This window comes from Streptopelia decaocto, assembly GCF_964273445.1.
Source record: "Streptopelia decaocto genome assembly, chromosome: 13".
Classification (NCBI taxonomy): Eukaryota; Metazoa; Chordata; class Aves; order Columbiformes; family Columbidae; genus Streptopelia; species Streptopelia decaocto.
In genome coordinates, this window is record NC_138668.1 from 16,002,503 (window position 1) to 16,026,916 (window position 24,414).

At 48.6% G+C, this 24,414-nt stretch overlaps 2 protein-coding genes across 2 annotated transcripts; both read right to left on the reverse strand.

Moving 5' to 3' along the window:
• Positions 1 to 9,276, reverse strand: LOC309445703 (ral guanine nucleotide dissociation stimulator-like 1; the record flags this gene model as incomplete). The annotated part of the gene is made up of 17 exons (XM_082064707.1): positions 1 to 119; positions 300 to 414; positions 1,059 to 1,211; positions 1,704 to 1,842; positions 2,124 to 2,213; positions 2,448 to 2,569; positions 3,045 to 3,077; positions 3,318 to 3,404; positions 3,795 to 3,879; positions 4,030 to 4,133; positions 4,362 to 4,577; positions 5,230 to 5,354; positions 5,640 to 5,824; positions 6,269 to 6,346; positions 7,186 to 7,394; positions 8,362 to 8,472; positions 9,088 to 9,276. The coding sequence occupies 17 exons, from the start codon at positions 9,274 to 9,276 to the stop codon at positions 1 to 3; spliced, it is 2,160 nt and encodes a 719-aa protein (XP_081920833.1).
• Positions 9,277 to 14,682: 5,406 nt separating this feature from the next.
• Positions 14,683 to 23,956, reverse strand: LOC309445704 (ral guanine nucleotide dissociation stimulator-like 1; the record flags this gene model as incomplete). The annotated part of the gene is made up of 17 exons (XM_082064708.1): positions 14,683 to 14,801; positions 14,982 to 15,096; positions 15,741 to 15,893; positions 16,386 to 16,524; positions 16,806 to 16,895; positions 17,130 to 17,251; positions 17,727 to 17,759; positions 18,000 to 18,086; positions 18,477 to 18,561; positions 18,712 to 18,815; positions 19,044 to 19,259; positions 19,911 to 20,035; positions 20,321 to 20,505; positions 20,950 to 21,027; positions 21,867 to 22,075; positions 23,041 to 23,151; positions 23,768 to 23,956. 17 exons carry the CDS (start codon positions 23,954 to 23,956, stop codon positions 14,683 to 14,685), a joined length of 2,160 nt encoding a protein of 719 aa, XP_081920834.1.
• Positions 23,957 to 24,414: the final 458 nt, after the last annotated feature.

Below are 24,414 nucleotides of genomic sequence, written 5' to 3' on the forward strand. Positions count from 1 at the left end.
TTAACATCTATGAAGCGCAGGCTCCTCAGGTGCTGCAGCTCTTCTCCTCAGGACGAAATCGAAGTTGCCCCGGGTGTTCATGGCGTAGAACACGTTCGCCTTGGGTGGGATCGCCAGCTCTGCAAGAGAGGGAGCAGAGCGAGCGTTAACTGGCGCCCCACTCAGCGTCAGGGGTTTGTTCTCACCGGCAGCTGTGACAACGTGTCCACGGCGTTTCTGACGTCGCTTCGCGTGTTGCTCTTGCCGTCAAAACGCAGCAGAACCGTTCAAGCAGCAGCAGCAGAGTTCTGCTTCCCCACCTTTGTCCTCGCAGATGATCTGTACCAGCTCGTAATCCTCAGCCGAGCCGCACTGCAGGTTGTGCTTCTCCAGGGCTCTCTGGATGACAGCAGGAGCCTTCTCTTGGTTAGTCAGCTGCAAACACAGAGTTGCAAGGAGACGTTGGTAACTACGTCCTAGATTCTGCCAGATACTAAAACATGCTCTTTGTGACACCTGGTGGTTGATTTAGTTCAAGACAACAGACGCTGCTCTAGAAACGCAGCAGGAAATCACAGCCTCTGCTCTCCAGAGCACCCACTTGCAGAGGTGAGACCTTGTTCTCAGCAGCCGTCGAATCCACAGCAATAGCTGCCCCGGCTGCTGTTTGCTCACATCCATTCATCCACAGTCTCCTGTGCTAAACACTTTCTTGATGCCCTGCAAAGATTCTGGCCCTTGTAGCTGGGTTTGCTGGGGAAGGGGCACCTTGTGTCACAGTCACACACCCCAGTGCTGAGCTGGACACACAACAGCCGGCGCTGGCAGAAGAGCAGGGGCAGCAAAGCCGGCACCTGCTCAGAGTGCTTCACTTGGCACTGTTGATCAAAGACAAGCTTCGATTTCAAGAGCAGAAACCTTGAGAGATGCTCTTTGCAAACCTCTCAGTCATCCCCTGCTCCACAGGTTTTGATTTGTAACATTTGTCATTTTCCCTGTCAAGGAGGTTTGATCAGTGCATAGGTGTTTCCAAAACTAACAGCACCATTCAAGTCACCTGGGGTGAAAACATCACCCACCAGGATGCTCTTGTAGATGTTGCCACTTCTGTCCTCTTCTACGCTGGTCCGGATGATGCAGCTCTCTCCGTTCTGCTGGTTGTAAACTGGCAGGACTGGCGGCACTTCTTTTGTTGGAATGGGAGTCACGGAGTCGGGGCACTTCTTGGAGCACTTGTCATCAGACGGCAGCAAGGGGCGAGACGAGATCAAACACATTGATTACCATTTCATTGAAAAGATCCAAAAGCTAAAGATGACACTCTTCAGCACAACAGCCTTAACAAGGGCTTCAGCAACCCAGTGAAGGAAGGCAGTTTAGGTCAAGAGAGCAGAGTCTGTAGGACAAAGCTCCCTGGGAACGGAACCCAGCCCAGACAAGGCTTGGTCTGGGCAGTTCCTGGCAGCTCAGACCCCAGGGCTGGCGAGCTCTGACCTCACCTGCTTCTCCCTTGCTCAGCTGCTCCACCTGCCCCAGAATTAGGCTGGGCTGATGCAGATGAGCTTTCCCCCCAAAACTGCCTTTCCCAGAGCTCGGGTCCCTCCATTCCACCGCACGCAACGCTCTAGTCAAGACCCACAGGCTTGGGCGAGTGCCTGGGGCCGCCGGCAGCGTCAGCAGCCTCGCACAGGCTGTTTGTGCTGAACACAGCGCCCAGGCCCTACCTTGTGCTGAGGCTCCTCGGCAGTGTCGGTGGGAGGGACGACGGTGACCGTGCTGTCCCCAGAGCTCCCACCTGGAGCAGGTTTGGGCTGCGCGTTGACGGGTGCGCTGTGGGCGCTCACCCCCAAGCCCAGGAACGGCCTAGGGGAGAAAAGAAAGCACAACAGAGCTGGGCTGAGCAAAGCTGTCACTTGCCTCAACAAGCTGACCTGCTGCTGTGTTCTCCTATCTCGAGTGGCCTATTGTTTGCGTGGGTATAGCAAATTAGACTCTATCCTTATTTACTCTGTTTTGCTGCTGCAAATTTGAATTGAATTTGTAATCCAGCACTAAAATCCAGTGTTCTGGATCCCCAGCCAGGTTTGTCAGCTGGTGTTTGATTTATTCCAGTTCATATTCACACACCAAACCGTTATACTCACAGGCTGAATCTCTTTACCACGCTCTTCTGAGCTTTGGCCGGTGCGACACTCCTGTCAGCAGCTCCTTCAATTTCGCGTGAAAGCCGGAAACTGCAGAACAGGCAACACCATGAGTTAAATATCTCAGAGTGGCCGTATTTGAGAAGCCCTGGGTCATTCCCACGTCCCAGAGGGTGCATCCCCACAAGGAGCAGCGCAGCTCTGTGCGTGTGTGTTTCCACTCTCCGGGAGCAGCTCCTGGCAGCGCAGAGCTCAAGGCTGAGAGAACCTGAACCTGCCTGCGGGGCAAGAAAAGCTGCTTCGCCAGCCGGGCTGAGACCCTACCTCTCCTCATCACTTAAATGCCGCTGTCTCCTAAACCACTGCAGGAATTTCTCATCTGCTGACAAGCAATAGCTGTTACATGAGGACTGCAAGAGCTTAATTTGAGCGATTACTTCAAATTCCTAAGAAAACAAATAATAAAATAGGAATTCCAATTAGAAAAATAAAGCCAGTCTCGTTAATGTCCTACTCACACGCAGCAACAGATCCAGGACAAACCGAGTTTGACCCGCAGGTCGGTTTCAGTTGAAGAAGTGACTATTTCAAGAAGCGCTGTTTCAAACAATGCAGCTCTGCAGCTCACCCTTCCCGCTCAGCCCTGCGTGGCCAGAGCGGCGCCCAGAGAGGAATCCCGCTCTGTACGGAGCTGGTTCTCAGGCACTAAGCAAGGGAAATAACTAGAGGTGCCTGTGATGACAGCAGAGCCTGATCCTCCCCGGCTCTGCACGTCGTGCGCTCGCACTCACACACACCATCTGCAGTAACGTGAGCGGCTGTTGGATACGCCCGAGCACAGACAACAGGCCTCGCCAAGAGAACGCTCCAGCAGAGAGCGTCAGCAACTAACGATCACAGAACAGTCAACGTCCCACTCACCCTTCGCCGCTTCTCAAAGTTGATCAGGCCGCCCTGTTGGAAGGACAGAGAAGGGATCAGAGGAGAAGAGCACAGGCCCTGACCAAAGGCTTCTACAAAGACCTGTTTCCAGCTCTAGGATAAACCACAGCACTTGTGTCCCCGAGTCTAGTTTTCAAATAGATTCCTCTACTTTTAAGAACTGCACTAGAACCCAGTGGAAGACACAGGACCAGACACAGTGTCTGGAAGGGAGGGAGGATATGTACGATTCCAAAAACTGCCCCAAATTACCTCGAGATAGTCCTGAAGGGCTGTGTCCAGCATGACGAGGTCTGTGAGGAAGGTACCCAGGTAGGGTACCGTGCCTTGGGTGACTCCCTGCAAACGGGCAGAGCAATGGTGGATTAATTGGCTGAGAAATAATAATCATACTATTTAGAATGCCAGAATACTCCTGTGCAAGCAAACAAAATACATCTCGTCTGCTTCACCAAACAGTGCTCTTGTAAATGATGCTTTCATGACATCATCCTTAGGATCTCAGCCAGCGGTTCATGTCTGTACAGAGCGGTATAAAGGCAAAGTGCTCACTCGTAACTCATCTGCGTCAAATCTCGCTGTGCGGCACCTCTCGCCCCAGCAGAAAAGCCCGGGATTTACAGACCCATCTTCCCCAAAGCACCGCATAAGGGAGTTCTTTGGTTAGGAACAGGGCTGAGCTCGGCTTTGGCTGAGATCACAAGCCTGGCGACTCAAGCTCATTCCCACCTTCATCAGCAGCTCCCTGCTCGTCGCAAAGTTGTCGCAATCGGAGAAGATTTCTGAAAGGTCTTCAAACATCAGCATTATGTCCCTGTACAGGAAAAGATTAAATCATTTAAGTTGTTTGTAAGCACTATGAATCAGATCACGGTATTTTTTTTTTCTCAAGAATTGTTAACGGTTGGGCACATAAAAGATAAAAGCACCCAAACACATCCAGTGACAAACTGCACAGCCTTACTTTGGAACGCAGGCCCAGGTCTTCTTCAGGCGATAAACGGAGGTGGACTGCAAGGCAGAAACGATGGCTTTCGAAGACGAAAAGTTGTTCAGGATCCTGCATTGCTGTGAAAGGAGCGGTTAGAAACACAGGAGCATTAAACGTCAGCACCACCAACAGTCAGTGCTCTTCTGTCTGCCCCGCGTCCTGCTTGCTGCACATTCTCCCCGCTAAGCGGGCAGCTCCACAAAGACTGAGCATCAAAAATATCACTCCCCAACACCCCCCCTTCCCCTCCCAGCTCCACGGCACCCGCACAAGGAACGTTACACAGTCGTGAATAAACGCTTTACACGTGCGATACGGATCCACTTCTCCAAGATCTTCGCTCGTTGCTGGGTCTTTAATCCTTTGCTGTCCAGGACGGTGCTGACCACGCAGTTGGTGACGGCGTTGAACTGCGCGATGGTGGCTCTGATGCTCTGTGCCAGGTCTTTGTTCTCTTTCTTGTCCCTGCGGGACCAGACGCAGCCCAGGCAGTGGTGGGGCACAACGTTCTTGAAGAGTGTCTAGAGGGAAACAGAGCTGTCCAAGTCAGCCTGGATCGCTATTGCCCACAGGAAGAAATACAGGTTTACAGTACAAACTGCATCTGAAGCTAATATGGTATTAAAAGGGAAATATTGGTTTTCTCTTAGTTTAAAATATACACTTGGCTATAACTCCTGAGGCCTGATGCCCTGAAAGAACTGTCAGCTACACAGTCCTGGCAAAATAAGAGACACCTTTCTACCACTTACATTATCAAGGGGAAAAATTTCTATATAATGATCTTTTTGAAAGAGATTGATACAAAGAAACCAAATCCGAGCACTACAGTTAAAAGTACTTATACATCTTCAGGTGAGGTAGCCTAAAATAGAGTCAAAATACGCTATTTCTGAGGGGTCAAATATTAAACTTTGCAAAAAAGGCCACACAGTCTACGTTCACACTGTAAAAAAAAAAGACAAACACCTTCAGAAGAACTGAAGGAAAAGCCCAATCAATGAAGCGAGTTTGGATAACCAAGCAGAGCTGTGCTCTGTGTCCCAGCAACAGAGCGGTTCTGGAACGCCAGACTGACATTGATGTAAGTTAAAAAACAAACAGACAAACAAACAATTAGAAGCCCAGAACTATTTCCCCGAGCAGTTCAGGTAATACGTATGATCGACATACCGCGTCCATGTATGTCAGCTGTTCTGCCACCAGCTCTTCTTGGAACAACGAGAATTCTTCTGCACCGCTGAGCTCCAGTTCCTCTTCCTCGTCCAGGTTGCAGGGAGAAAGGCTGTGGAACGCGTCTGGCCAGCGTGGAAAACACCAGTCAGTGAATTTATACAGAACACAATTAATCCAAGCAGATATCTGAAAAATCACTACATCTAATAGCAGAACATGCAAAGGGAGCTGCCTGGTGTAACGGCCTCACTGTGCTGCATATTTTAGTGAGAAAGAGAAGGACCGGAAGATTGAATTGGCAAAGAGACTTTTCATGTCCCGGCACAGGAAGCTTTGTGCCCTGGATAAGGGGACATGTCAGGCTTGACGCTGGGAGAACACCCAGACAGCAGAGAAAGGTACTTTACCATCATTCTCCAGTTCTTCTCTCTGGAACTGCTCCAGGAGGTTCTGCGCCCTCTTCTCCGGGTCAGAGCCGGGCATGTTCTTCTTCAGGTAACTCAGCACCTTCAGCAGACACAGGTAGTCGGGTGGCTCTTGGAAATCCTCGGCACATTGGTCGAGCCAGGCTTGTAAAATCGATGCCATCGCACTGTGAGCAAATTCAGAGAGAGCACATGGGTTGTACGCAGCAGGTATTGATGCAATCCTATGGATCTGTACCTAATATAACTACAGGAACACTGAGACATTCATTCCCCACGTGAAGGCAGTATGGACACTTCTGTGAGCAGAGAATTTAATTTGTTCTTTTTATGCAAGAAATATTATTACGATAATACTTCATAGGAAACTAAAGGCTGCTTCTTCAATTACACCTTGAGAAACCAGCGCCGTCATTCAAAATAATTAAAGATTTTCTCTGCGTTGTATTATTGGATGTGTTATGAGACAGCTGATACTCGGCCTTTACACAAGCTCCTGGAAGCACACAGGGCTGTGAATTGTCAAAGGAAACAACAGCTCTGCTGCCCACGTCCCGCTCCGGCACCGAACCCTGACTGGGGCTCGCTGGGCGCTGCAAAACCAAACTTACGTCCTGAGCACTGTGCTGGATTCGGGCGAATTCTGGTTTCCACATTCTTCACTGCCCGAGATCTCCAGGTTTCCGTATCTGGAAAAATGAGATGGCTGTTTAGAGGAACCGCTACTGACCAAAGCAAAATCCCAAATAGCGTAAGCCATATACAACTGGCATAAACACATACACATTGGCATATTCATATACAACTGGCATGAAGACAAGGGCTTCATGCTGGACAATTCCACGGTGGCCGGGGACGCTGAGGCAGAGATGAAGGCTTTGCACATGTCCCCGTGCACTGCAAAGCAAACCCAGACTAAACCAGGCAAACCCGTGGTGCCTCTGACAGGAGCGGCGCAGCCACAGCCATAGGGAGCTCAGCTGGGGACACTGAGCCCCGAGAGACCTGCGGGGAGAGCCCTGAGGCAGCTGGAACAGCTCCTTTCAAACCACACCTCGCACCTCCTTACGGACGGGTGAGGAGGAGTTCATGGCACATCTGAGTGTGAACATTTTAATGGCTGCTCAGAAAACACCACAAACCCATCAAACCCAGAACTGACTGCAAGACGGAACAAGTAGGAATCTATTCCAGGTGTGACTTTACGGCCCACACATATTCTGGTCTTTTTTTAAGGGAAAAGCTGTATTGATTTTCTTGTGTCAGTCCCAGTTTGGTTCCTTAGCGCTCAGACCACGCACACTTTCCCCACCTGGCACTTAAGCTTTAATGAGAGTTGGGATGTGGGCAGCGTGCATTTACACGTGCTGTGTTTATGCTGAAATCCTGAATTTGGCAGGATTCTTGACCTCTGTCCATCAGGTTATTAACTCCATGTCCATTAAAGTAGGGGAAGAAATTCCTGTCAACGTCCCCCTGTCGTGTACAATAAATGATGGCTCAGTTTCCATTCTGTCCTGGCTCTTACCTGTCCAGGAGCAGCTCCAGGACTCTGCTGGTGGAAGCAAAGGCCCTGTACGTTGAGAGGAAGATGTTGATGTACGTAAAGTCATTATCTGCAAATGCTGTCAGAAGCGTCTCCACCAGCTTTTCCAAAGTTCCAGCTTTCAGGGCCCTGCTTTTGCACGTCTCATCCGGGCTGACAGTGTGTTCTGCAGGTAACTGGTCCCCTTCAGCCTACAAGTGGAAACAAAGACAAAGCACAAAACTCAGACAGGAGCCAGAGCCCCGACACAGCTTGCACAATGAAACACACATTCCATTCCACCTTTTCACAGCAATAGTCCATCTCTAGTTACTAAACAATTTTGTCAGTTTGGGCTCTCCAAATACCAAATGCTGTAGCAAATACTGGAGGACAATGAAGACATTTCTTATTTAAACAGGCAAGTGTTTCCAGTGCTTAAGCTGTAATCTCACGGTTGGCTTTTAAACTGACCATTCCCTCCTAACAGGGCCAACCACTCAAAAACCCCGGATGCTTTCTTAGCATCAAGAAGTTTAAGAAAGGTTTATTAGACTTCTTGCAGCATGAAAGATCTAAGTTCCTTCACTTACTGGTACCTCTACAAGAAGTTACTAAGCAACATTTCAAGCTCCTCAGTATTTAAAGGAATTGGTAATAAAGCCCAACTCCCTCAAATTGAACAAAAACTTTAGATTACTTTCAGCACGGGTTCTGTGATATTTCCAGTTAGAGCTGCATTTCTCTCAGACACATCCAATGATTTACCAGCCAACGCTTTTCAGCTGAAAAGCCTCCAAATCACTCTGCAAATGCAGCATCACTAAGAACTCTTCCCTTGAGAATATGAACATGACCTGGCAAACTCCTTCTCCGTACGAGGAACAACACCCCTGGAACGGGAGAAAATTCTAATATTTCTCCTAGGAAAAACAGGAGGCAGAGGTGGGAAATCTGCTACTCAAAGTCTCTATACTACCAACCTGGACACTACACCAAACCACGTTCTTATATTATTGCCTTTGATCCTGAAGAAAATGTAGAAACATCGCAACATAACATGAAAGTTCTACCCACCTCCTGACCCTCTGGCTCAAACTGCCACAGCTGCACTGATTGCAGTGAAGTGAGGACACTTGAATCAGCTGGGGACTTGGCCACTACACCAGCTTCACTTACCCCGAGCCATCTTGCTCCTTCGCTGTCAGGCTGCTGGATCTGCGCTCTTCCCAGGGTGTCACCGTCAACAGCGCCTTCTTGTGCTTCTTCAGCTCCATCCTCACTTGTGCTCTGCCAGGAAAGGGCCAAGAGAAACAAGTCAGAGAGAAAGGAACATGGTCCCTGCACAAGCGCAGGCTGCAGACACCAGCATGCCAACACCGGGATCTCACAACACCTCAACAACGCTCACTTAAGTTGCCACGTTTTAGCTGCCTTTAGTTACCTGGGGTTTTTTGACTTTTAACTGAGAGCACAAATTACTGCACAAGCCCATGAAAGAGGTAAGAATTAAACCAGAGAGTCCAGATCTCCTGAACCCCAGCACTAACAGCTGCTGCATTAACATGCTGATACATGTTGAGGAGCAAAGCACTAGAGAATTGACAACAGACGTAACAATTAACTTCAGAAATACATATTCTGGTCCCCCTGCAACCACATAATGTTTTTTCATCATACATACCACTTGAATAACTAAAGTTTCAGGGCTTTACTAACTACCACAGCCTTAAGCACAGCAACAACTCAATTAGAAAGGATTTGAGTGCAATGCAACCAAATCCTGATCTGGGGAAGCTGGGGTTTGGGGTTTTTTTGGGGGGTTGCTTTTCTGTTTGTTTTTACCTCCTTTATCTCTAAAATATCCCCTAGTCAGATACAACTGTCTGCACACCAGTGACTTGCCTCTTGAATGCTCTGTGGAACCTCCACATCTTCCCCAGGTTGGTTCCTCGCATTCTCTTCCAGGCTCTGTGGAGTCTCTGTGTCTTCTTCAGCTGGCTTGCTTGGAGTCTCCTCTATGCACTCTGCAGTCTCCACGTGTTCCTCTCTTATCTTGCTTGGACTCTCCTCGTTGTGCTTTGGAGTCTCCATGTCTCCCTCTGTTACCTCGCTTAGAATGTTTTCAATGCGCTCTCGAGTCTCTGCATCTTCCTCTGTTGTCTTGCTTGTAGTCTCGTCATCTTCCTCTCTTCTCTCGCTTAGAGTGTGCTCAATGTGCTCTGGAGTCTCCTCAATGGGCTCTGGAGCCTCCACATCTTCCTCTGTCTTGCTTAGAGCGAGTTCAATGCGCTCTGGAGTCTCCTCAATGTGCTCTGGACTCTCCACATCTTCCTTGTTTCGCTTGGTCAGAGTCTCCTCAAGGCTGTGCAGAGACTCCACATCTTCCTCGCGTGTCTTCCTCCTGGGTGTCCTCCTCCTTGGTCTCCTCCAACATCTCCAAACAGACAGGTTCCGGAAGGGGAAGTTCCGAGCCTGTTAGAAAACAACGGAAAGGCACTTTTGAATTGCAGATAGCAACACATTTACTTTTAATGTCCTTGCAAAAGTACCAGCACAAGATCATATGAACCCTGATCTTTAGGCACTATTACAATGCAAAAAACAGGTCGTATGACAGAATAATAGAATCTTTTTGGCTGGAAGAGATCATCGAGTGCAACCGTTAAACCACCCCTGGCACTGCCCCATGTCCCTCAGAACCTCATCTACATGCCTTTTAAAGCCCTCCAGGGATGGTGACTCCACCGCTGCCCTGGGCAGCCTGTTCCAATGTTGAATCACCCTTTCACAGAACCACAGAATCCCAGAGTGCCAGGGATGGGCAGAGACCTGGAAAGCTCATCCAGTGCAATCCCCCCATGGAGCAGGAACACCCAGATGAGGTTACACAGGAAGGTGTCCAGGCAGGTCTTGAATGCCTCCAGAGTAGGAGATTCCACAACCTCCCTGGGCAGCCTGGGCCAGGCTCTGCCACCCTCACTGAGAAGAAGTTTCTTCTCAAATTTAAGTGGAACCTTTTGTGTTCCAGTTTGTACCCATTGCCCCTTGTCCTGTCACTGGTTGTCACCCAGAAGAGCCTGGCTCCATCCTCCTGACACTCCCCCTTTCCATATTGATCCCTATGAATGAGTCACCCCTCAGCCTCCTCTTGTCCAGCTCCAGAGCCCCAGCTCCCTCAGCCTTTCCTCACACGGGAGATGCTCCACTCCCTTCAGCATCTTGGTGGCTGCGCTGGACTCTCTCCAGCAGTTCCCTGTCCTGCTGGAACTGAGGGGCCACAACTGGACACAAGATTCCAGGTGTGGTCTCCCCAGGGCAGAGCAGAGGGGCAGGAGAACCTCTCTGACCTACTGACCACCCCCTTCTAACCCACCCCAGGTACCATTGGCTTCCTGGCCACAAGGGCCCAGTGCTGGCTCATGGTCACCCTGCTGTCCCCAGGACCCCCAGGTCCCTTTCCCCTACGCTGCTCTCCAACGGGTCATTCCCCAGCTTATACTGGAACCTGGGGTTGTTCCTGCCCAGATTCAAGACTCCACACTTGCCCTTGTTCTATTTCATTGAAAGTTTCCCTGCCCAGCTCTCCAGCCTGTCCAGGTCTCTGATGGCAGCACAGCTTCCAGTGTCAGCCACTCCTCCCAGCTTGGTGTCACCAGCAAACTTGCTGACAGTCACTCTATTCCCTCCTCCAAATCGTTGACGAATATATTGAATAACACCGGCCCCAGCACTGCCCCCTGAGGCACTGCACTGGATACAGGCCCCAACTGGACTCTGCCCCATTGACCACGACTCTCTGGCTTCTTCCCTTCAGCCAGTTCCCAGTCACCTCACTACCCGATCATCTCCCTCCCATTTCCGTGAGGAATTGTTCCCAACAGCCAACCTGAGCCTCCCCCGGCACAGCTGGTGCCGTTTCCTCCCGTCCCGTCCCTTGTCCCCCGCAGCAGTCACCAACACCCTTCTCTCGGCACTCGGAGCTGCCCCCCCGGCCCCGTGTCCCCCGCAGCCCCGGCGGAGGGCGGGCGGCGGGGCCCGGCTCGCTCCTACCCGTCCGCAGCAGGGCCCGCAGCCGATCCCGCACATGGCGCTGTGTCCCGTCCGCAGGCGGGGCTGCTGCCGGCTCCGCCAGCCCCGCACTCCCGCTCTCTCGTTCTCTCTCTCCCGCTCGCCCCGACGGCAACGGCGGCAACGGCTCCGGCGGCACCGCGGCGCACGGACGCGGCCTCGCGGCAGCACGTGCCGCCCGCAGCCGGCCAATCGCAGCTCGCCGCCGCTCCGCGCGCGCCCCCTTGCCCCGCCCTCAGCCCGCCCGCGTGCCCTTCAGAAGCGGGACGTGTGCGAAGCGGGAGCGGCCGGCGCGTGCCGGTGTCGGTGCGGCGGGAGCAGCGCGTGTGTCAGCGCGGCTCTGGTTTCCAGCCCTTCCTCTCCTGACCGGTCGTGACCCACGGGAGCAGTTTCTCCATGAAGCGGCCCTGGTGCTCCTCACGGTTCTCCCCGCTGGGGGCTGGACAGGGAAGGGACAGACACGCTGCGGAGTTGTGTTTGACTTTGATTTCCCTGAGTAGGGCAGTAGCAATTTATTAAAAACTACTTGACACCGCGGGTGGGGTTTTGGCTTTTTGTTTGTTCGTTTGTTTTGTTTTGGGGTGTGTGGGGTTGTTTTTGTTGACTTAGGAAGCGAGTTATTAATAGTACAAGGGGTTTGACGGTTTCGGGGCGGGAGGGGAAAAAATTAAGGATTAAATTTAATGCATTAGATGAATGTGTCCGTTTCGTGGCCTCAGTCGAGCCGACTGTTCTTCCACCTGTACGTGTGTGTGTAGGTGCAGTGTTCTATTGATTTCCATCTGCAAGAGCCGGTGGTTGCCCAGCGGTTCCGCAGCTCTGACAGGTGCTGGTTCCCTGTCTGTGCTTTCAGCTCCTGGGCTGGTGTTGTCGGGCTCTCCCTGCTCAGAACTGACTGTGTTTGGAAAGGCACAGCCAGTGCAAACCCTTCTGCGCTGCTCTGCCCTGTTCCCGTTCCTGGGCAGCGGCTCGTGGCTCCGCTCGTCAGGGCCGTCCCTGCGCAGCCTCTGGCGGGTTTGGCGCCCGCAGCCCCAACGCGGAGCCGCCTCGCGTGGGGTCGCGTGAGGCTGTAGCTCTGGAGAACGAGACGCTGTCAGCAGAGCTGAACAGGGACGTTCGCTCGGCTGCTCCAGGAGTTATCGTGTTCTCCTTTGAGTGTGGGGTTTGTCCTGCGCTGTGGAGCACGAGAGCGAAGCCCCCGGAGCCGCGGCTGGTGGAGACCCCGCAGTGAGGGGTGACAGACCCGGAGCCAGGAGCCGTTTCCCCAGGGGGAGCAGCAAGTCGAGCTGCTCACCCCAAGGTCCAGGCAGGGTTGGTGCACATCACCGGTTCCAAGGCTGCCACCATAACCTGACAGCTCTCTCTGGGCTGTCGTACCCTCGGTACTCACTGTGGAATTCCTGTGCGCAAATAGGTTGTGTTTATCTGGGGGAAATGGATTAAGGTTGTGTTGGTGTGTGTTGTCCCCCTGGGTACTTTCAGTACAACCAGAAAGCCAGAGGCAGCTTAAATTCGGGGTCGGCTTTTGGCCAGGAGCAAAAATGCCGTGATGGAGACAATGGGGAAAAGGTGGAAACTGTCAGAGCACGGGGAAGTCTCCGAGAGGAAAAGAGATGAACGCAGACACTGGGGAGTGGGGAAAGTGGACATATTTATTATAGAAGCAGTAAAGGTTATGTAGAGATTGAATGTTACATAAACATCAAATATTTAAATACATTAACTCCAGACACAAATTAGTGGTAGAAAGTTTATCTATTTATTTTGGAAACATTCAATATTATACAAAGCTCAAACATTATATAAAGACCAAACATTAAAATATACTAACTCCAGACAAGAACTGGTGGGAAAACGTTTCCATATTTATTATATATTAAATATTAAATAAAGATTAAATAGAATACAAAATCAAACACTAAAATATATTAACTCCAGACCAAAATTAGTGGTCAAAAGTTAATCTATTTATTATAGAAACATTAAATACTATATAAAGATTAAATATCATATAAAGATCAAATATTATCTAGAGATCAATCATTAACATATACTAACTCCAGACAAGAATTGGTGGGAAAAAGTTCAAGTATTTATTCTATAAATATGAAATAAAGATTATGTATTATATAAAGCTCAAATATTAATGCCTATTAACTCCAGATCAAAAAATAGTGGAAAAAGGTTGACATGCTTTTATAGAAACATTAAATAATAGATAAAGATTAAATATGGCATAAAGATCAAATACTCAACTACATTAACTCCAGACAAGAACTGGTGGAAAAAAGTTTACGTATTTATTCTAGAAATGTTACATATCTATAAAGACTAAATATTACATAAGGATCAAGTATTAAAATATTTTAACGCCAGACAAGAATTGGTGGGAAAAGAAGTTCACATATTTATTATATAAATAAAGATTATGTATTAAATAAAGGTTATGTATTATATAAAAGCTCAAATGTTAATATATATTAACTCAAGAGAAGAATTAGTGGAAAAAAAGTTACGTATTTATTACAAAGATGTTACATCTATGTAAACATTCAATATTACATGGGATCAAATATTAAAATATTTTAACGCCAGACAAGAATAGGTGGAAAAAAGTTCAAGTATTTATTAGATAAATATTAAATAAACATGATGTATTATATAAATATCAATTATTAATATCTATTAACTCCAGAAAAAAGGGTGGAAAAAAAGTGTATCTATTTATTTTATATGTATATATAAATATTATATGATGCTCAAACACTATATACGGATCAAACATTAAAATATATTAACTCCAGACAAAAATTATTGGGTAAGATCTATGTACATATTAAATAAATATTAAATATTAGTTCGTTAAATACAAATATTAAAAATACTAAATATTAGTATATTAAATAAAAATATTTAAAATATTAAATATTAGTACAATAAATAAAAATATTAAAAATATTGAATATTAGCACATTAAATAAAAATATTAAATAAAGCTCAAATATTATATACAGATACAACATTTAAATATGTTAACTCCAACCATAAATTAGTGGAAAAAAGGTTATGTACTTATTCTATAGATATTAAATATTATACAAAGCTAAAATATTCTCTAAAGCTCAGCTATTGAAATAGAGTAACTCCAAGCAGAAATTAGCGCAAAAATGGTTATATACTAATGAACGTTTCTATACAAGTATGTAAAGATTAAATATGATAAAAGCATCAAGTATTAAAATACATGAACTGCAGACAAAAACGGGAAAAAAGTTAATATACTTGTTATATAAATATTAAATATTATACAAAGCTCAAACATTAGATGCAGCCCAAATATTAAAATATATCAACTCCAGACTAAACCTGGGGGAAAAAAAGTTTCCATACTTATAACATAACCAGTAAATCCTATACAAAGCTCAACCATTAACATCTATGAAGCGCAGGCTCCTCAGGTGCTGCAGCTCTTCTCCTCAGGACGAAATCGAAGTTGCCCCGGGTGTTCATGGCGTAGAACACGTTCGCCTTGGGTGGGATCGCCAGCTCTGCAAGAGAGGGAGCAGAGCGAGCGTTAACTGGCGCCCCACTCAGCGTCAGGGGTTTGTTCTCACCGGCAGCTGTGACAACGTGTCCACGGCGTTTCTGACGTCGCTTCGCGTGTTGCTCTTGCCGTCAAAACGCAGCAGAACCGTTCAAGCAGCAGCAGCAGAGTTCTGCTTCCCCACCTTTGTCCTCGCAGATGATCTGTACCAGCTCGTAATCCTCAGCCGAGCCGCACTGCAGGTTGTGCTTCTCCAGGGCTCTCTGGATGACAGCAGGAGCCTTCTCTTGGTTAGTCAGCTGCAAACACAGAGTTGCAAGGAGACGTTGGTAACTACGTCCTAGATTCTGCCAGATACTAAAACATGCTCTTTGTGACACCTGGTGGTTGATTTAGTTCAAGACAACAGACGCTGCTCTAGAAACGCAGCAGGAAATCACAGCCTCTGCTCTCCAGAGCACCCACTTGCAGAGGTGAGACCTTGTTCTCAGCAGCCGTCGAATCCACAGCAATAGCTGCCCCGGCTGCTGTTTGCTCACATCCATTCATCCACAGTCTCCTGTGCTAAACACTTTCTTGATGCCCTGCAAAGATTCTGGCCCTTGTAGCTGGGTTTGCTGGGGAAGGGGCACCTTGTGTCACAGTCACACACCCCAGTGCTGAGCTGGACACACAACAGCCGGCGCTGGCAGAAGAGCAGGGGCAGCAAAGCCGGCACCTGCTCAGAGTGCTTCACTTGGCACTGTTGATCAAAGACAAGCTTCGATTTCAAGAGCAGAAACCTTGAGAGATGCTCTTTGCAAACCTCTCAGTCATCCCCTGCTCCACAGGTTTTGATTTGTAACATTTGTCATTTTCCCTGTCAAGGAGGTTTGATCAGTGCATAGGTGTTTCCAAAACTAACAGCACCATTCAAGTCACCTGGGGTGAAAACATCACCCACCAGGATGCTCTTGTAGATGTTGCCACTTCTGTCCTCTTCTACGCTGGTCCGGATGATGCAGCTCTCTCCGTTCTGCTGGTTGTAAACTGGCAGGACTGGCGGCACTTCTTTTGTTGGAATGGGAGTCACGGAGTCGGGGCACTTCTTGGAGCACTTGTCATCAGACGGCAGCAAGGGGCGAGACGAGATCAAACACATTGATTACCATTTCATTGAAAAGATCCAAAAGCTAAAGATGACACTCTTCAGCACAACAGCCTTAACAAGGGCTTCAGCAACCCAGTGAAGGAAGGCAGTTTAGGTCAAGAGAGCAGAGTCTGTAGGACAAAGCTCCCTGGGAACGGAACCCAGCCCAGACAAGGCTTGGTCTGGGCAGTTCCTGGCAGCTCAGACCCCAGGGCTGGCGAGCTCTGACCTCACCTGCTTCTCCCTTGCTCAGCTGCTCCACCTGCCCCAGAATTAGGCTGGGCTGATGCAGATGAGCTTTCCCCCCAAAACTGCCTTTCCCAGAGCTCGGGTCCCTCCATTCCACCGCACGCAACGCTCTAGTCAAGACCCACAGGCTTGGGCGAGTGCCTGGGGCCGCCGGCAGCGTCAGCAGCCTCGCACAGGCTGTTTGTGCTGAACACAGCGCCCAGGCCCTACCTTGTGCTGAGGCTCCTCGGCAGTGTCGGTGGGAGGGACGACGGTGACCGTGCTGTCCCCAGAGCTCCCACCTGGAGCAGGTTTGGGCTGCGCGTTGACGGGTGCGCTGTGGGCGCTCACCCCCAAGCCCAGGAACGGCCTAGGGGAGAAAAGAAAGCACAACAGAGCTGGGCTGAGCAAAGCTGTCACTTGCCTCAACAAGCTGACCTGCTGCTGTGTTCTCCTATCTCGAGTGGCCTATTGTTTGCGTGGGTATAGCAAATTAGACTCTATCCTTATTTACTCTGTTTTGCTGCTGCAAATTTGAATTGAATTTGTAATCCAGCACTAAAATCCAGTGTTCTGGATCCCCAGCCAGGTTTGTCAGCTGGTGTTTGATTTATTCCAGTTCATATTCACACACCAAACCGTTATACTCACAGGCTGAATCTCTTTACCACGCTCTTCTGAGCTTTGGCCGGTGCGACACTCCTGTCAGCAGCTCCTTCAATTTCGCGTGAAAGCCGGAAACTGCAGAACAGGCAACACCATGAGTTAAATATCTCAGAGTGGCCGTATTTGAGAAGCCCTGGGTCATTCCCACGTCCCAGAGGGTGCATCCCCACAAGGAGCAGCGCAGCTCTGTGCGTGTGTGTTTCCACTCTCCGGGAGCAGCTCCTGGCAGCGCAGAGCTCAAGGCTGAGAGAACCTGAACCTGCCTGCGGGGCAAGAAAAGCTGCTTCGCCAGCCGGGCTGAGACCCTACCTCTCCTCATCACTTAAATGCCGCTGTCTCCTAAACCACTGCAGGAATTTCTCATCTGCTGACAAGCAATAGCTGTTACATGAGGACTGCAAGAGCTTAATTTGAGCGATTACTTCAAATTCCTAAGAAAACAAATAATAAAATAGGAATTCCAATTAGAAAAATAAAGCCAGTCTCGTTAATGTCCTACTCACACGCAGCAACAGATCCAGGACAAACCGAGTTTGACCCGCAGGTCGGTTTCAGTTGAAGAAGTGACTATTTCAAGAAGCGCTGTTTCAAACAATGCAGCTCTGCAGCTCACCCTTCCCGCTCAGCCCTGCGTGGCCAGAGCGGCGCCCAGAGAGGAATCCCGCTCTGTACGGAGCTGGTTCTCAGGCACTAAGCAAGGGAAATAACTAGAGGTGCCTGTGATGACAGCAGAGCCTGATCCTCCCCGGCTCTGCACGTCGTGCGCTCGCACTCACACACACCATCTGCAGTAACGTGAGCGGCTGTTGGATACGCCCGAGCACAGACAACAGGCCTCGCCAAGAGAACGCTCCAGCAGAGAGCGTCAGCAACTAACGATCACAGAACAGTCAACGTCCCACTCACCCTTCGCCGCTTCTCAAAGTTGATCAGGCCGCCCTGTTGGAAGGACAGAGAAGGGATCAGAGGAGAAGAGCACAGGCCCTGACCAAAGGCTTCTACAAAGACCTGTTTCCAGCTCTAGGATAAACCACAGCACTTGTGTCCCCGAGTCTAGTTTTCAAATAGATTCCTCTACTTTTAAGAACTGCACTAGAACCCAGTGGAAGACACAGGACCAGACACAGTGTCTGGAAGGGAGGGAGGATATGTACGATTCCAAAAACTGCCCCAAATTACCTCGAGATAGTCCTGAAGGGCTGTGTCCAGCATGACGAGGTCTGTGAGGAAGGTACCCAGGTAGGGTACCGTGCCTTGGGTGACTCCCTGCAAACGGGCAGAGCAATGGTGGATTAATTGGCTGAGAAATAATAATCATACTATTTAGAATGCCAGAATACTCGTGTGCAAGCAAACAAAATACAACTCGTCTGCTTCACCAAACAGTGCTCTTGTAAATGATGCTTTCATGACATCATCCTTAGGATCTCAGCCAGCGGTTCATGTCTGTACAGAGCGGTATAAAGGCAAAGTGCTCACTCGTAACTCATCTGCGTCAAATCTCGCTGTGCGGCACCTCTCGCCCCAGCAGAAAAGCCTGGGATTTACAGACCCATCTTCCCCAAAGCACCGCATAAGGGAGTTCTTTGGTTAGGAACAGGGCTGAGCTCGGCTTTGGGTGAGATCACAAGCCTGGCAACTCAAGCTCATTCCCACCTTCATCAGCAGCTCCCTGCTCGTCGCAAAGTTGTCGCAGTCGGAGAATATTTCTGAAAGGTCTTCAAACATCAGCATTATGTCCCTGTACAGGAAAAGATTAAATCATTTAAGTTGTTTGTAAGCACTCTGAATCAGATCACGGTATTTTTTTTTTCTCAAGAATTGTTGACGGTTGAGCATATAAAAGATAAAAGCACCCAAACACATCCAGTGACAAACTGCACAGCCTTACTTTGGAACGCAGGCCCAGGTCTTCTTCAGGCGATAAACGGAGGTGGACTGCAAGGCAGAAACGACGGCTTTCAAAGACGAAAAGTTGTTCAGGATCCTGCATTGCTGTGAAAGGAGTGGTTAGAAACACAGGAGCATTAAACGTCAGCACCACCAACAGTCAGTGCTCTTCTGTCTGCCCCACGTCCTGCTTGCTGCACATTCTCCCTGCTAAGCGGGCAGCTCCACAAAGACTGAGCCTCAAAAATATCACTCCCCAACACCCCCCCTTCCCCTCCCAGCTCCACGGCACCCGCACAAGGAACGTTAAACAGTCGTGAATAAACGCTTTACACGTGCGATACGGATCCACTTCTCCAAGATCTTCGCTCGTTGCTGGGTCTTTAATCCTTTGCTGTCCAGGACGGTGCTGACCACGCAGTTGGTGACGGCGTTGAACTGCGCGATGGTGGCTCTGATGCTCTGTGCCAGGTCTTTGTTCTCTTTCTTGTCCCTGCGGGACCAGATGCAGCCCAGGCAGTGGTGGGGCACAACGTTCTTGAAGAGTGTCTAGAGGGAAACAGAGCTGTCCAAGTCAGCCTGGATCGCTATTGCCCACAGGAAGAAATACAGGTTTACAGTACAAACTGCATCTGCATCTAATATGGTATTAAAAGGGAAATATTGGTTTTCTCTTAGTTTAAAATATACACTTGGCTATAACTCTTGAGGCCTGATGCCCTGAAAGAACTGTCAGCTAAACAGTCCTGGCAAAATAAGAGACACCTTTCTACCACTTACATTATCAAGGGGAAAAATTTCTATATAATGATCTTTTTGAAAGAGATTGATACAAAGAAACCAAATCCAAGCACTACAGTTAAAAGTACTTATACATCTTCAGGTGAGGTAGCCTAAAATAGAGTCAAAATACGCTATTTCTGAGGGGTCAAATATTAAACTTTGCAAAAAAGGCCACACAGTCTACATTCACACTGTAAAAAAAAAGACAAACACCTTCAGAAGAACTGAAGGAAAAGCCCAATCAATGAAGCGAGTTTGGATAACCAAGCAGAGCTGTGCTCTGTGTCCCAGCAATAGAGCGGTTCTGGAACGCCAGACTGACATTGATGTAAGTTAAAAAACAAACAGACAAACAAACAATTAGAAGCCCAGAACTATTTCCCCGAGCAGTTCAGGTAATACGTATGATCGACATACCGCGTCCATGTATGTCAGCTGTTCTGCCACCAGCTCTTCTTGGAACAACGAGAATTCTTCTGCACCGCTGAGCTCCAGTTCCTCTTCCTCGTCCAGGTTGCAGGGAGAAAGGCTGTGGAACGCGTCTGGCCAGCGTGGAAAACACCAGTCAGTGAATTTATACAGAACACAATTAATCCAAGCAGATATCTGAAAAATCACTACATCTAATAGCAGAACATGCAAAGGGAGCTGCCTGGTGTAACGGCCTCACTGTGCTGCATATTTTAGTGAGAAAGAGAAGGACCAGAAGATTGAATTGGCAAAGAGACTTTTCATGTCCCGGCACAGGAAGCTTTGTGCCCTGGATAAGGGGACGTGCCAGGCTTGACGCTGGGAGAACACCCAGACAGCAGAGAAAGGTACTTTACCATCATTCTCCAGTTCTTCTCTCTGGAACTGCTCCAGGAGGTTCTGCGCCCTCTTCTCCGGGTCAGAGCCGGGCATGTTCTTCTTCAGGTAACTCAGCACCTTCAGCAGACACAGGTAGTCGGGTGGCTCTTGGAAATCCTCGGCACATTGGTCGAGCCAGGCTTGTAAAATCGATGCCATCGCACTGTGAGCAAATTCAGAGAGAGCACATGGGTTGTACGCAGCAGGTATTGATGCAATCCTATGGATCTGTACCTAATATAACAACAGGAACACTGAGACATTCATTCCCCACGTGAAGGCAGTATGGACACTTCTGTGAGCAGAGAATTTAATTTGTTCTTTTTATGCAAGAAATATTATTACGATAATACTTCATAGGAAACTAAAGTCTGCTTCTTCAATTACACCTTGAGAAACCAGCGCAGTCATTCAAAATAATTAAAGATTTTCTCTGCGTTGTATTATTGGATGTGTTATGAGACAGCTGATACTCGGCCTTTACACAAGCTCCTGGAAGCACACAGGGCTGTGAATTGTCAAAGGAAACAACAGCTCTGCTGCCCACGTCCCGCTCCGGCACCGAAGCCTGACTGGGGCTCGCTGGGCGCTGCAAAACCAAACTTACGTCCTGAGCACTGTGCTGGATTCGGGCGAATTCTGGTTTCCACATTCTTCACTGCCCGAGATCTCCAGGTTTCCGTATCTGGAAAAATGAGATGCCTGTTTAGAGGAACCGCTACTGACCAAAGCAAAATCCCAAATAGCGTAAGCCATATACAGTTGGCACAAACACATACACATTGGCATATTCATATACAACTGGCATGAAGACAAGGGCTTCATGCTGGACAATTCCACGGTGGCCGGGGACGCTGAGGCAGAGATGAAGGCTTTGCACATGTCCCCGTGCACTGCAAAGCAAACCCAGACTAAACCAGGCAAACCCGTGGTGCCTCTGACAGGAGCGGCGCAGCCACAGCCATAGGGAGCTCAGCTGGGGACACTGAGCCCCGAGAGACCTGCGGGGAGAGCCCTGAGGCAGCTGGAACAGCTCCTTTCAAACCACACCTCGCACCTCCTTACGGACGGGTGAGGAGGAGTTCATGGCACATCTGAGTGTGAACATTTTAATGGCTGCTCAGAAAACACCACAAACCCATCAAACCCAGAACTGACTGCAAGACGGAACAAGTAGGAATCTATTCCAGGTGTGACTTTACGGCCCACACATATTCTGGTCTTTTTTGAAGGGAAAAGCTGTATTGATTTTCTTGTGTTGGTCCCAGTTTGGTTCCTTAGCGCTCAGACCACGCACACTTTCCCCACCTGGCACTTAAGCTTTAATGAGAGTTGGGATGTGGGCAGCGTGCATTTACACGTGCTGTGTTTATGCTGAAATCCTGAATTTGGCAGGATTCTTGACCTCTGTCCATCAGGTTATTAACTCCATGTCCATTAAAGTAGGGGAAGAAATTCCTGTCAACGTCCCCCTGTTGTGTACAATAAATGATGGTTCAGTTTCCATTCTGTCCCGGCTATTACCTGTCCAGGAGCAGCTCCAGGACTCTGCTGGTGGAAGCAAAGGCCCTGTACGTTGAGAGGAAGATGTTGATGTACGTAACGTCATTATCTGCAAATGCTGTCAGAAGCGTCTCCACCAGCTTTTCCAAAGTTCCAGCTTTCAGGGCCCTGCTTTTGCACGTCTCATCCGGGCTGACAGTGTGTTCTGCAGGTAACTGGTCCCCTTCAGCCTACAAGTGGAAACAAAGACAAAGCACAAAACTCAGACAGGAGCCAGAGCCCCGACACAGCTTGCACAATGAAACACACATTCCATTCCACCTTTTCACAGCAATAGTCCATCTCTAGTTACTAAACAATTTTGTCAGTTTGGGCTCTCCAAATACCAAATGCTGTAGCAAATACTGGAGGACAATGAAGACACTTCTTATTTAAACAGGCAAGTGTTTCCAGTGCTTAAGCTGTAATCTCACGGTTGGCTTTTAAACTGACCATTCCCTCCTAACAGGGCCAACCATTCAAAAACCCCGGATGCTTTCTTAGCATCAAGAAGTTTAAGAAAGGTTTATTAGACTTCTTGCAGCATGAAAGATCTGTTCCTTCACTTACTGGTACCTCTACAAGAAGTTACTAAGCAACATTTCAAGCTCCTCAGTATTTAAAGGAATTGGTAATAAAGCCCAACTCCCTCTAATTGAACAAAAACTTTAGATTACTTTCAACACGGGTTCTGTGATATTTCCAGTTAGAGCTGCATTTCTCTCAGACACATCCAATGATTTACCAGCCAACGCTTTTCAGCTGAAAAGCCTCCAAATCACTCTGCAAATGCAGCATCACTAAGAACTCTTCCCTTGAGAATATGAACATGACCTGGCAAACTCCTTCTCCGTACGAGGAACAACACCCCTGGAACGGGAGAAAATTCTAATATTTCTCCTAGGAAAAACAGGAGGCAGAGGTGGGAAATCTGCTACTCAAAGTCTCTATACTACCAACCTGGACACTACACCAAAGCAAGTTCTTATATTATTGCCTTTGATCCTGAAGAGAATGTAGAAACATCGCAACATAACAGGAAAGTTCTACCCACCTCCTGACCCTCTGGCTCAAACTGCCACAGCTGCACTGATTGCAGTGAAGTGAGGACACTTGAATCAGCTGGGGACTTGGCCACTACCCCAGCTTCACTTACCCCGAGCCATCTTGCTCCTTCGCTGTCAGGCTGCTGGATCTGCGCTCTTCCCAGGGTGTCACCGTCAACAGCGCCTTCTTGTGCTTCTTCAGCTCCATCCTCACTTGTGCTCTGCCAGGAAAGGGCCAAGAGAAACAAGTCAGAGAGAAAGGAACATGGTCCCTGCACAAGCGCAGGCTGCAGACACCAGCATGCCAACACCGGGATCTCACAACACCTCAACAACGCTCACTTAAGTTGCCACGTTTTAGCTGCCTTTAGTTACCTGGGGTTTTTTGACTTTTAACTGAGAGCACAAATTACTGCACAAGCCCATGAAAGAGGTAAGAATTAAACCAGAGAGTCCAGTACTCCTGAACCCCAGCACTAACAGCCGCTGCATTAACATGCTGATACATGTTGAGGAGCAAAGCACTAGAGGATTGACAACAGACGTAACAATTAACTTCAGAAATACATATTCTGGTCCCCCTGCAACCACATAATGTTTTTTCATCATACATACCACTTGAATAATTAAAGTTTCAGGGCTTTACTAACTACTACAGCCTTAAGCACAGCAACAACTCAATTAGAAAGGATTTGAGTGCAATGCAACCAAATCCTGATCTGGGGAAGCTGGAGTTTGGGGTTTTTTTTGGGGGGTTGCTTTTCTGTTTGTTTTTACCTCCTTTATCTCTAAAATATCCCCTAGTCAGATAGAACTGTCTGCACACCAGTGACTTGCCTCTTGAATGCTCTGTGGAACCTCCACATCTTCCCCAGGTTGGTTCCTCGCATTCTCTTCCAGGCTCTGTGGAGTCTCTGTGTCTTCTTCAGCTGGCTTGCTTGGAGTCTCCTCTATGCACTCTGCAGTCTCCACGTGTTCCTCTCTTATCTTGCTTGGACTCTCCTCGTTGTGCTCTGGAGTCTCCATGTCTCCCTCTGTTACCTCGCTTAGAGTGTTTTCAATGCGCTCTCGAGTCTCTGCATCTTCCTCTGTTGTCTTGCTTGTAGTCTCGTCATCTTCCTCTCTTCTCTCGCTTAGGGTGTGCTCAATGTGCTCTGGAGTCTCCTCAATGGGCTCTGGAGTCTCCACATCTTCCTCTGTCTTGCTTAGAGCATGTTCAATGCGCTCTGGAGTCTTCTCAATGTGCTCTGGACTCTCCACATCTTCCTTGGTTGGCTTGGTCAGAGTCTCCTCAAGGCTGTGCAGAGACTCCACATCTTCCTCGCGTGTCTTCCTCCTGGGTGTCCTCCTCCTTGGTCTCCTCCAACATCTCCAAACAGACAGGTTCCGGAAGGGGAAGTTCCGAGCCTGTTAGAAAACAACGGAAAGGCACTTTTGAATTGCAGATAGCAACACATTTACTTTTAATGTCCTTGCAAAAGTAC